Source organism: Perognathus longimembris, chromosome 21 (assembly GCF_023159225.1).
Source record: "Perognathus longimembris pacificus isolate PPM17 chromosome 21, ASM2315922v1, whole genome shotgun sequence".
Lineage (NCBI taxonomy): Eukaryota > Metazoa > Chordata > Mammalia > Rodentia > Heteromyidae > Perognathus > Perognathus longimembris.
The window spans coordinates 28,492,321-28,505,185 of NC_063181.1; the positions used below are offsets into that span (position 1 = coordinate 28,492,321).

The 12,865-nt window shown below is 39.5% G+C and overlaps 1 protein-coding gene across 2 annotated transcripts in view; it reads left to right on the forward strand.

Annotated features, from left to right (window-relative positions):
• Positions 1 to 1,070: 1,070 nt before the first annotated feature.
• Pdlim3 (PDZ and LIM domain 3) overlaps positions 1,071 to 12,865 on the forward strand; it is a 30,077-nt gene continuing 18,282 nt past the window's right edge. For both annotated transcript variants that reach the window (XM_048330637.1, XM_048330636.1), the window contains exons 1-2: positions 1,071 to 1,260; positions 12,352 to 12,503. In XM_048330637.1, coding sequence (XP_048186594.1) covers positions 1,168 to 1,260; positions 12,352 to 12,503 — 245 coding nt within the window. In that variant the 5' untranslated portion in view covers positions 1,071 to 1,167. The remainder of the gene's footprint in view (positions 1,261 to 12,351; positions 12,504 to 12,865) is intronic.

A 12,865-nucleotide genomic window follows, 5' to 3' on the forward strand; every position in this document is an offset into this window, starting at 1 on the left:
AACTAACCAGCAAAAAGTCTGAAGTGAATGTGTGACTCAAGTGGTAAAGTGCCATCCTTGAGTGAAGGCAAGAGCAGAAGGTCCTGAGTTCAAGTTCCAGTACACACACACACACACACACACACACACACAATTTATATAAGTGCACAAATGTAAATGTAAATCACAGATTCCTACAAAAATGTATGAACATGTACATGTATAAACATGTTTATACATGTATATGTTCGTATATTTTATGTTTTACTTTATGTGTTGCTAATCCTGGGACTTGAACTCAAAGCCTGGACACTGTCCCTGAGCTTCTTTTGCTCCAGGCTAGCACTCTACCACTTGAGCACCACTTCCAGCTTTTTCTGAGTTGAGACAAGAGTCTTTCACTTTTCTGCCCAGGCTAGCTTCTACTCTGCTCCTCAGATCTCAGCCTCCTGAGTAGCTAGAATTACAGAAGTGAGCCTCCAGCACCTGGCCTATATACATATATTTCAACGGCAGAAATGCTTGCTATTTCCTGAGTACCTTTACTGTGCCAGGTACTATGCAGATGTAGCTCATTTAATTCTCACATAATTCTCAGTGATCCAATGAAATAAGTACAGTAACCATTCTGATTTTACAGAGGAGGAAATGAAGTTTTCAGGCCTTCAAATGACTTCACCCAAGCCATAAGCCAGTAAGTTAATACCAACACACTCAAACTGCTAAATAATAATTGCATATGGTGTGCCAGTGCTCTTTTGCTTCATTGAAAGCATGCAACCTGTAAGTTGATTGCTTCTCAACTTCCAGAAAAGTGCTCCGTCGAGCTGGGAGTGGAGGATAAACTAGACAGGTGTAACTTTAAGGGGATGAGGAAGCTGTAACCCGAAGCCTCCCCCAGCGCAGGCCCAGGCTGCGGGCCCTGTCTGGGCGGCTGCACCCAGCCCGCGCCAGGCTGGGAACTCCCCAGGGCCCCGAGCGTCTCTCACTTCCAAAGTTGGAGCTCTCCCGGGAGGGAGGGGGCGGGGCGGGCGGTGACGTCACCTGCCGCGGGAATAAAGCGCCCCGGCCGCCCCCCAGCGCCAGGACGCTGTTTACGAGCAAAGTGGGGTGTCCTGCTCGGGGACACTTGTGGTGTGCAGAGCCACCCCTTGCTGCGCCCTCACCCTCCCGCCCCCAAAAGGCACCATGCCCCAGAACGTGGTCCTGCCGGGCCCTGCGCCCTGGGGCTTCAGACTCTCGGGGGGCATAGACTTCAACCAGCCTTTGGTCATCACCAGGGTAGGTGCTCTCCATTCTTAACTTTTGCTACAAGCCCAGAGCTGTGGGGTCCCCGGGGGTGGGGGGGCGCCGCGAGCGCCTCTGGATTAGCAGAGGGAGCCCCGCAACGCGGGCTGGCGGGGCGGTGCACTGGTGGGTAATGGGGGGGCGTGGAGGCTTGAAGGATGCCACGCGGTTCTGAGGGGTAAACCAAGTCAGCCCCAAAGTCGCGCACACCTCGGTGCATGGCAGCTTTCTGAGGAGTCAACGGACAGTGCGATTTCTCTGGGTTGAGAGAAAAGGCAGCAAGGGTTGGGGTGCCTTCGCGCGCTCTGCACCCCATCTTCTTCTGGAAACAAACAGGTGGGGTGCCCCGTGGGAGAGATGAAGGCCCGACCCCCGCGGTTATGTCTTGGAGCGAGTTTCTGGTCTGGGTGAAAGGTGGAGCCCGCGCTTCTGTTCGCAGGACGCAACCTGAGTTGGCCAAGTTGGCATAGCTCATATCTCTTGAGACGAGGAAAATATTACTAATGTGTATCCAGAGTCTCTAAGCATTTGGAATAAATATTTTTCCAAAGCTGAAAACGTGGTTGAGGAATCGTTACCTATAATTCAAACTACAAAGAAAACTTTAGCTAGTACCACAAACCAATAACTCTTAACAACAACAAAAAATAATAATTTGATACCAAAATCAAACTTTCTTTCGTGTTGTCTGAAGCTCTCCCCAGTGAGAAAAAAAAAAATTTCTTTAAGTAAAACCTTTCCTCTCCCATCAGAAAAAAATGTCTATAAGTAAGTCCAGGACATTATTTAGTCGCGTCGATATTTTTCTAACATGACTTTTTTGTTGTTTTTCTTTTTAAGAAATAGAAATATCATCATTTGAGCTTTTATGGATAAAGCATTTTAAGTTTAATTTAAAGACTTAAACTTTTGGAGTATTGTACTTTTATACTTGGAAATGTTTTCTTTTCTTACTGTTTATGCTGTATTTTATAAATATATGCTTTATAATCTGATCACTTACAGATTTTAACAAGGACATACCTTTTAAATTCTGTTCTATTTACATTTGTCTATGGCATTTGGGAACCAGTGTTCTTTGTAAAATATCTTAAGACATTTATCATACAGATGCACACAGTGGATCATTTTAAGCTTTGTTTTACATTTTTCAAAAACATATAAACACATCTGACATATGTTTTTATATCAGACATGAAAACTTAACATACCCCCCAAATCGTTCTTAAGTAAACTAGGCAAAACATGCTTCTACGATCTGGGCCAAGCAATTCCTTTTATAGATGTCCCAAAGAAAACAGTCACCATTATCTCTACTAAGAAATATGTTTCATTTATGGAGTGCTGCCTTCATTTGCTTATATTAAATTAAATAAGCTCTTGAATCATAACAAAGAATAAATCATATTCAGATTAAATCCTAAAGAAATAATTCTGTCAAGAAAACCTTTTAGGGAATTTATGAAAGAAATATTTTCCTATTATATGTAACATGTCTGTATAATTGTATGCTTGAATTTTTGAGTTGTTGACATTATAAACAATGTCTATTTTAAATCATAACTTACATCTGTAGCTAGAGTAAAGAAGCTATTGTTAAATGATCATTACTGTCTGAAAAACCAATTGTCTTGAATTTCTAACTCTTATCTAGTTTGTGCCATAAATTTTGACACTTAATTTAATAACGGTGCGTGACTAGACATGATTATTTTGCTTGTGTCTGTTTCTTTTTTCAATTATTTTTAACTCCAGAACATCAGGTTAAACTGACGTGTTTTATAACCCATGCATACATAAAACCATGCATATGGTGGATTTGTGTTGAATAAATGTAGGCATGTTCTCCTGGCCTCGTATTCCTTGGTGAACACCTAGTTAAGAATACTTACAATGAAAATATAAGAGCACTTAGAATCATTTGGGTAAAAAATCTAAGATGAATTACTTTAATACAACCCACGTGGTTATTACTTATTTGATAAGTTCTGTATTATTTTAGAAAGAGATGAATAAGGTTATGTATGTGTGGTTATATTCTTGAGCTTGCTGTGTGCTTTTCTCAGGAAGGAGGCATAGTTGGTTTGCCTTTCGAAGGTGAGAAGGATGAAGCTTTAAGAGATCATTAGCTACTAATTAATTGCATGGGTTGGCTAGGAAGTCAACCTGCTCCCAAGCCTGAGTTCTGAAGTACAAATATGTGGGGGGGCGGGGGGGGGGGGAAATCCCACTTAGTGTTCAGATATTTTTAAATAGTAGTTTTACACCATTCATTGTTTGATTACCATTTTAACCACCTTGTTGTTGTTTTCAAATTTTCCTAAGTTCACACCAGGAATTTGTCACCTCTCTTCAATTCACTGTGCAAATCTTTGCCATTCGTCTGTGATGTACCAATTTGCCCATCTCTCCCATTTTTTAACTAAATTTGTCATCTTTGGCAGGGCATTTACAGCTTTTTGTCTTCAATTCCAACTTTATTTCTTTCCCTCCATCTTCCTTTCTCTCCCTTTCACCTCTCTCACTCTGTAGGTGGCCAGTAGCGCTGTTGCTCTGGGCTGCTTACATTTCCTTAGCATGTCTTTGCTGCTAACATGCATCCCGATCCCCAGAACTGTTTTGCCCACCACATCCCTACTGTCCTCTATATCTATGGAAAGACATTCAAATGTCAGTCCCCAAGACTTCTTCTAGTAATGCTCATCTCATCAATTGATGTGCTCTCCCTTCTCATGCCAAATTGTCTACTCATAGGAGCAGAAACTTTCTGCTTTGTGGGCCGTGTGATGCCTAGCACATGACTTGTACATCGTGAATACAGACAATAGGACTGACTGACAAAACTGGTCACTTTTCATGTTCTTTTATATGTCAAAAAGGGAATACCAGGGCTGGGGATATAGCCTAGTGGCAAGAGTGCCTGCCTCGGATACACGAGGCCCTAGGTTCGATTCCCCAGCACCACATATACAGAAAACGGCCAGAAGGGGCGCTGTGGCTCAAGTGGCAGAGTGCTAGCCTTGAGCGGGAAGAAGCCAGGGACAGTGCTCAGGCCCTGAGTCCAAGGCCCAGGACTGGCCAAAAAAAAAAAAACAACAACAACAAAAAAAAAGGGAATACCAAAATTGAGAGACACAGGGTAAAAAAAGAGGAACAACTACAAAAGCAATACTTGCAAAACAGTTTGGTGTAAGTGAACTGAACACCTCAGGGGGGGGAAAGGGTAAGGGGGAGGGGGGAGGGGGGTATGAGGGACAAGGTAACAAACAGTACAAGAAATGTATCCAATGCCTAATGTATGAAACTGTAACCTCTCTGTACATCAGTTTGATAATAAAAACTTGGAAAAAAATTAAAAGTATTTCAAAGACTTAGATGTAAGAGAGAAAGCGATATGATTTCTAAAGGAAATGAACAAAATCTTTATGACCCCAGATTAGGCAAAGAATTCTTAGATATAATACCAAAATATAATCCATAAGAAAAAAAAGTGTTTAACAAAGAATAAACCAATACAACAGCAATATTCACAAGATACTATGTTGGAAATGAATTTTACAACTGGGGGGAGAGGTAAGCAAGGGGGTGGTGGGAGGGAAAGCAGGAGAAAACAAGAGAGGGGGTAACAATGTTCCACAAGAAATATGCATAAGTAAGGTAATACTTATGTAACTGTAACCTCTCTGTATATCACCCTTACAATAAAATAAAATTAAAAATAAAAGCTGAAAAAAAATTACCTTCCTCCAAAACAAAATCGCAAAGAACCCTCATCAAGTGGGCTAGAGACTTAAAAAGAGACTTCTCTGATAAGGAAATGAGAGTGGCCAAGAGACATATGAAAAAGTGCTCTACATCACTGGCCATAAAAGAAATGCAAATCAAAACAACACTGAGATTCCATTTCACCCCAGTAAGAATGTCCTATATCAAGAAAACTAACAATAACAATTGTTGGAGGGGATGTGGTCAAAAGGGAACCCTACTCCATTGTTGGTGGGAATGTAAACTGGTTCAGCCACTCTGGCAAGCAGTATGGAGATTCCTCAGAAGGCTAAACATAGAACTAACAAACTTCTTTTCAAATGGTATTTCCACATGTTTGGGTCAGCGACTTTACATTACCTATCTAAAACCAAACAACTACTAAACAAACAAACAAACAAAAAAAGGTCTAGGATAGACCTATCAGGGGTTCACAATAGCTCAACAGCTATGTACACATGATTATATAAGATGAGGATAAGCAAAAACAACTCCAAGTGAAGGACACCAGAGGATTCTATTGTTGTTATTATGTTTAATGTTCTAGGTGAATTTCCTTTGCGTATATGTGGTTGCTGTATATGATTTTGGTACATTGGATATTGTATATATGCCTACCTGAACTAGGAAAGGGAAAGATAAATGAGGGTGTAACACATATCACAAAAAAATGTACTCATTACCTTACTATGTAACTATATCCCCTTTGCACAATACCTTCTCAATAAAATTTAATTGATAAAAAAAAGAGAAGAGAAAAAAAAGAATCAAGGAAGATGAGTTTGTTAGTTGTTTGTCTATTTTAGAAAATCATAGAAATGAAATACCAATGTTAATACTTAACATTAAAAAAAATCCATGAGATGTATTTCTTGAAGTCAAATAAGTCATTTGGGGGCCTATAAGTTATACCTCCTGTCTTTTCTCTCCTATCCTGCTCTCTTGTCTTCTCTTCTCTCTTCTTTTTCCTGCCCTGCACTATGCCAATGCACACTGCAGATGGTGCCTAACTATCGATGGGGCTACTTCCCAATGATGTGACAGTGACAATGCAGCAGTTTAAGCCATACTTGGAACTTCTGAGTTTGGATTGTTTCCTGGGTTAGAGTAAATGCCATGCTCAGAGTCAAACACATGATCATGGGAGTAACAACCAAGACTCTACACTGTACTACACTGCTATAATATAGAATGCTTAATAGATTAGGCCTACTAAATGAATTTCAACTTGGCAATATTTTAGGCTGCATAAAGAATTTGGTGTTTATCAGGACATAACTGCATTAGAGACCAACAGGTATCTGAATATCAAGGCCCCTAGACAATGAGGCTCCATCCAGAGTTTGTAGGAAAGTGACAAATATAACTCACTCCATAAACTTGAAATTGCAATTCACAAAATTAAGACAGTTTTTGCCCCATAACTACTCACAAACCAATTAACCAGTGGGGTGAATCTTAAAAAGCACATTATCAGGTCAGGCATGGTGGAACATGCCTGTAATCCCAGACACTCAGGAGGCAGAGAGAGTAATGTTTCAAAGGTGAGTTCCAACAAAAACTTAACACACTATCTAAAAACAAAAAATCCTAAAATCAAAAGGGACTAGGACATGGCTCATGGCTATTGAGAAGAACCTGAGGTCAATCTGTAGAGTACATGAATGCACACGCACACACACACACACACACACATCAAAAGGCAGGAAAAGCCAGGTACAAGTGGTTCACACATCTAATCCTAGCTATGAAGTTGAGATCTGAAGGATCATTCAGCCTAGGCAGAAATGACAGTAAGAGTCCATCTCTAAAATAACTGGCAAAAAGCTGGTCTGGGGGCCTTACTCAAGCAGTACAGTACAAGTTCCTTAGTTCAAACCCCAGGACCAGCAAAAGAGGGGAGGGGGTAGGGACAGATGGGTCTACCAGCAGTCTCTAGGCAACAAGGGTTTGGTATACTTTGTGCAAGATAAAATTTAAGTTTTGGATGGTCAGTTTAAAGGAAGAAGTGGTTTTTCATCTATAATTGTCCTAAGTATTTCATAGAATAGTGTTTGAGATTTACATATATCAGTGGGCCTCTTTTATTTTTTTTCTAAATTTATATTAAGGAGTCTCTTTCTCTAAGATTCTTAAACCAACCAGAAAGTGGATCTACTCACACAGTTATATAGTGTTTACTTTACATGACAAAGAGTACATCCTCTGATGACACTATCTCTTTCTCACCCCATTCTTCTTCCTCCCTTCACACAGCCTCCTTCTCCTCAGAGCCCTGGAACAAGATCATTGTAACAAAGATGGTCCTGAAGATCAACATAGACACTGTTAATGTATTCTTTATTTTTGCAGGCTTTAATACAGAAAAAAGTATATTGTTTTAATACAAACTATATTTTAAATTTGAACTTTTAGAAAGGAATGTTTCTTTTGAAGTCAATCCTTTTCCAGGTTAAAGCAAATGTAGTAGGAAGGGTTGGTGTAAATTCTCCTAAAAAAACTGTACAGATTATTTCCACATGGAAGCACTGATTTATACATTCATAATATTCATACATCCACAAATATCTACTATGTAGACAATAACCGAGATATAAAAGACACTGCATAGGGACAAGTATAATATAGAAGGATTTCTGTTCTCTAAGAAGCTCATGCTTTAAATGAAAAAGATAGGTCATGTACATAAACTATGATGCTATCATCTGTCCAGGATGCCACAAGAAAAGCATGGCCAACGAGATAGGAGAAAGGAGAGAGAAAGACAAAGGGAGGGAGGGAGGGAAGGGAGGGAGGGAGGGAGGAAGGGAGGGAGGGAGGGAGGGAGGGAGGGAGGGAGGGAGGGAGGGAAGAGGGAGGGAGGGAGGGAGGGAGGGAGGGAATGAAAGAGGAAGGGAGGGAGGAAGCCACACATGTTAGCCACACATGTGAAATACCCAGATAACTTTTGAATATGCATGCCCTGGTGCATGCAGGGGTGTGCTGTAACTGACATGGATATGCTTCTAGAAAAATCTATAGCAGCCAGGTGCTGGAGATGTTCAGCTGCCAGGAAAGCCACATAAAATTTATCTGATAGGTAATGGCTTATGAAGTTTATTCGATCAATGTCCTCAGTGCTGCTCTTCAGGACATACTTGCCCTGCTCTATACCTTTGACCATTTTGATTTTTCTCATTGAGGCATTAGTTCACTATGTTTCCCAAGCTGAGTTTGAACCCCTGGACTCAGGGGCTTCTCTTACCTTAGCCTCTTGAGTAGCTAGGACCACAGGTCTCTTTATACCATTGTGCCCAGTACCATATGTAGTCAATATCAGCATGATAATAGAGGCATATGTTGGGCTTCTCTTGTGTCTCTCACAGTAAATAAAGCATAACATCTTCTTTATTTTGTTTTGAATTAGTTTTCTTTTCTAAATGGGCCCAAGTAATAGTTTAATGTGAATAATAGAAATCATTGAATGCAGCTGTTGGCAGAAATTCCCTGGCTTTTCTCCCATCGATTCTAAGTCGTGATCCCAGACATCTGGAATAGGATGGAATCTTTATATTCAACAAAGACCTCTTGTAATATGCTAATTATGATGTAAGACTATTATAGCATAAAAATAATAGTAAATAATAAAGTGATTCCAGGAAGTAATAGGTTCTTACGTTTAAACAAATGGCTTAAATTTATTAAAACCAGGCCAATTTAGTAGTCATTTTCTGATCACCAACCTAGTGAAAGTAGAAAATGAAGAAAAAAGTAAAGGCATCATATTTTCTCTTTCTCATACTCTATCTCCATCCCTTTTTCTTCCTCACTGTCCCCTTGTGGAGGCCCCAAAACAGTCATTGTGAAGTTGACTACAAACTCAAAAGTGGATTCTAGCCATTGCTGTTAAACACTTTTCCTACTTGGTAACTGAAATCCTGGTGACATAGTTAAGTAGCTGCTGTTTGTTTACCAAAAAGCCAAAGTTATTCCCTTGCCTTCTCAATCCACACTGTCTGTCTGAGCAAAGGTATGAGGAAAAAAGACTTTTTAAATGTAACATTTTGTCTGATTAGGAAACATTATCCCTTTTGTATTAAAATTTTAGTAATATTGAATATTTAATATATTTAAGTTAGTCATCCAATACTTTTCAGCATATAAATTCAATGTCTGTTACTTAGGCATTCTCAGTCTAAGTTCTAATAACTGTATGAAGTGTGCACATCTTCAAACAACCCTACTTTCTGCTCATCCTAACCAAAGCAAAAATAAATACATAAATAAAAGTTAAGCTTTTCCAAGTCAGGGATGGGTATCAGATAACTCAGATCCACTCAAGTGCATTAGTGGAGCTTTGAGGGGCTTTAAAAGCAAACACATTAAACCACTTTCTTGTGTTTTGACTCGGAGTAAAGCATCCTTGTCTTAAAAGTTTAAAAATAGCAATACTAACTTCGACGTACTATATCTAAAGAAAACTCAAAGTTTAAGATTATTTTTATCCCTTCACGTTTTACTGGGGATGGAAACTTTTGTTCTTCTAATAGATCTGGGTCTGGGAGAAATTCTAAAAGGAAAGCAGTTCTGAAATGCTTCCCAGAAGCGAAGATGTCACCCATATCACATGTCATCACCCAGCTTCTGTCCACTGTCTCTGCTGGGAAATCACAAGCTGATCACAGAAATAAAATGGGTCAACATTTTAGTGATGACACTAAGAGACTTAAGTATTATTCATTTAGATTAACTTGGAACCCTTGAATACACAAAGTAAAATAGGATATCCAGAATATAAGCAAATAGAGAAAAAGGATGAATTAATTACTTCTACTTGGGAATAGTACAGTTTATTCTGGAAGCAATTTGACATTAAGTCAACTTTTTGTTGTTGTTGTTGCTGTTGTTGTTTCCCAGTCCTGGGGCTTGGACTCAGGACCTGAGTACTATCCCTGGCTTCTTTTTGCTCAACACTCTACTACTTAAGCCACAGCACCACTTCCAGCTTTTTCTGTTTATGTGGTGCTGCGGAATGGAACCCAGGGCTTTCATGCATGCAAGGCAGGCACTCTACCACTAAGCCATATTCCCCGGCCCCCTTAAGTCGTTTTATCTATTATTCTACTCTAAATATTGGGACTCACTTTGCTTTCTGCGCTGTCATATAAATAGACTTTTCATTCACTCTTCTTTATAAATACTGGAGTATACACAATCACACAATGAATTTTTAGACATACACAATGCTCCTTGACTTATGGTAGGATTAAATCCCAGTAAAGTCATCCTATAAGTTAAATGGTTCATGTGACAGCGAATGCCTGCCTAGCAACCATGAGACCATTTGTTTCTCCCCCACTGCCTCTCCAAAAATATATTTAGTACATTTATCTTACCAAATATCATATCTTAGCTTCACAACACAGTACTCTATAAAGTATTCATTGTTTACCCTACTGACCATGTAGCTGACTGGGAGCTGTGGCTTGCTGCTAACATCCAGCAACACAAGAGAAAAATTATTAGTCAGGAAAAGCCAGACTTCAAAGTATGGTTCATTTACACCATAACCTGGAATTTACCAAGAAAAACTGAGTGTAGAAATAGCAATCAAAAGAATCAGTGGGGGCTGGGGATATGGCCTAGTGGCAAGAGTGCCTGCCTTGGATACACGAGGCCCTAGGTTCGATTCCCCAGCACCACATATATGGAAAACGGCCAGAAGCGGTGCTGTGGCTCAAGTGGCAGAGTGCTAGCCTTGAGTGAGAAGAAGCCAGGGACAGTGCTCAGGCCCTGAGTCCAAGGCCCAGGACTGGCGCAAAAAAAACAAACAAAAAAAAAAAGAATCAGTGGACCACAATAGCTCAAAAGCTATATATGTATGATCATATAAGACAAGGATAAGCAAACTCTATTGTTGACGTTATATTTAAAGTTCTAGGTGAACTTCCTTTGGCGTATGCCACATGGCTACTGTATATGTTTTTGGTACACTGGGTGTTGTATATATGCCTACCTGATCTAGAGAAGGGAAAGAAAAACGAGGGCGTAAGATATTACAAGAAATGTACTCACTGCCCTATTATGTAACTGTACCCCTTTTGCACAACACCTTTTCAACAAAATTTAATTAATAAATAAAAAAAGAATTACTAATTTTAACTGAATGTTTTACATCCATAATAGTTCATGTTTCCTATTTTTAAACATTTGAAAATACTGAAAACCATATTTTCTCAAAGTCCTTACTGGTTCTTTTCATCTCCTCCTTCCAAACATATATCAATAGGGGTTTCTTGTAGGCAGCAATGAAATAGACCTTCTTTTTCCCTAGTTTGGCAATCTGTGTTTTTAAGTGGTACTGATGTGGCTCAATTAAATCGTACCAGTTTAATTATGTTCTGTTTATTCCATCTGTTCTTCATTCACGGAGAAGACCCAATGAGTAAATACAGACCTTCTTCTTTGTTGAAGATGACCCCATGCTCAAGATCAGACTTCTACCCTGATATTGCAGATCCCTAAAGAGTCTAAGAAAAGTCATAAATGTGTATATAGTCAGGCTTCTTGCTCATGCAAGAGTGAATCCTTCTCCAGATTTCTATACTCTATGCTCTTAGTTCAGGACAATTGACAGGGTGGGTTATAAACAACAGAAAGTTATTCCTTGCAGTTCTGAAGCCTAGAAACCTGAACTTAGGGTATCAGCATGACTGGGACTGAGGTTACAGATTGCACATGGTAGAAAGACAACAGAGCTCCCCAAGGCTTTCTCTTTCTAAAGGTATTATTCTCATGCTGTATTCATATAAGCTCCATACTTCTGACCTCCTTACCTCCCAAAAGCCCCACTTTCAAATGCCACCTCTTGAAGGGTTAAGAGTGTGAGTATACCCACATTCACCATTGTACCCCCTCAAGTGAATATTAAACATGATCATTAATAGAATACAAAATTAATAGAATTCAAATATAAAAGTTGCCTAAAGATAGTAAGACACTTCCCAAACAGAAAATTCTGGAACAACAACAACAAAAGTCATTATTTCTTTTAAACAAATAACCAAAAAGTATTCAGACGAGGAGGTTTATGGAAGGTATTTTGAATGAAAGTAAGAAAGACTATAGTAGATGAATATAATTTGTAAGAGTTACAATTGTTTCCCATGGTAATAAAACACAACTTATCTGTTGGTCAGCTAAGAATTATCTTAAGTTTAAAATTTCCTGTCTTGGGAAACATTTTTTAAAAAATACTCTCAGGCTACAATATAAATGTCAGGCACAACATTCAAGACATTTCCCAATGTTGTTTTGAAATGATGTCTTTATTTCTTCCAGATTACTCCAGGAAGCAAGGCGGCAGCTGCCAACCTGTGTCCTGGGGACGTGATCCTGGCTATTGATGGCTTTGGCACAGAGTCTATGACACACGCAGATGCACAGGACAGGATTAAGGCAGCAGCCCACCAGCTGTGTCTCAAAATTGACAGGTGTTCTTGAATTTGTGTTGTTAAACTTGATTTGTTTGGGGGAATAACCTGAACCAACATCACAAATGCTTTCATCTTCCTAATGAGAATTTTAACAGGGCCTACTGTTGTGATGGGCTTTTTATATATTGTCTACTTTATTCTAATCTTCACTGAAGTCAGATAACCTAGTAGGTGTGGATTGGATAGGTCAATGTGATGCTGTTTTCTGGGGGACAGGTTTGTTTTGTTGTGCTCATCATGAGGCTTGATATCAGGGCCTAGGCCCTTCCCCCTGAGCTTTTTTGCTCAAGGCTAGCGCTCTACCACTTGAGCCAAAGCTACATTTCTGGCTTTTTGGTGATTAATTACAGTTAAAATTC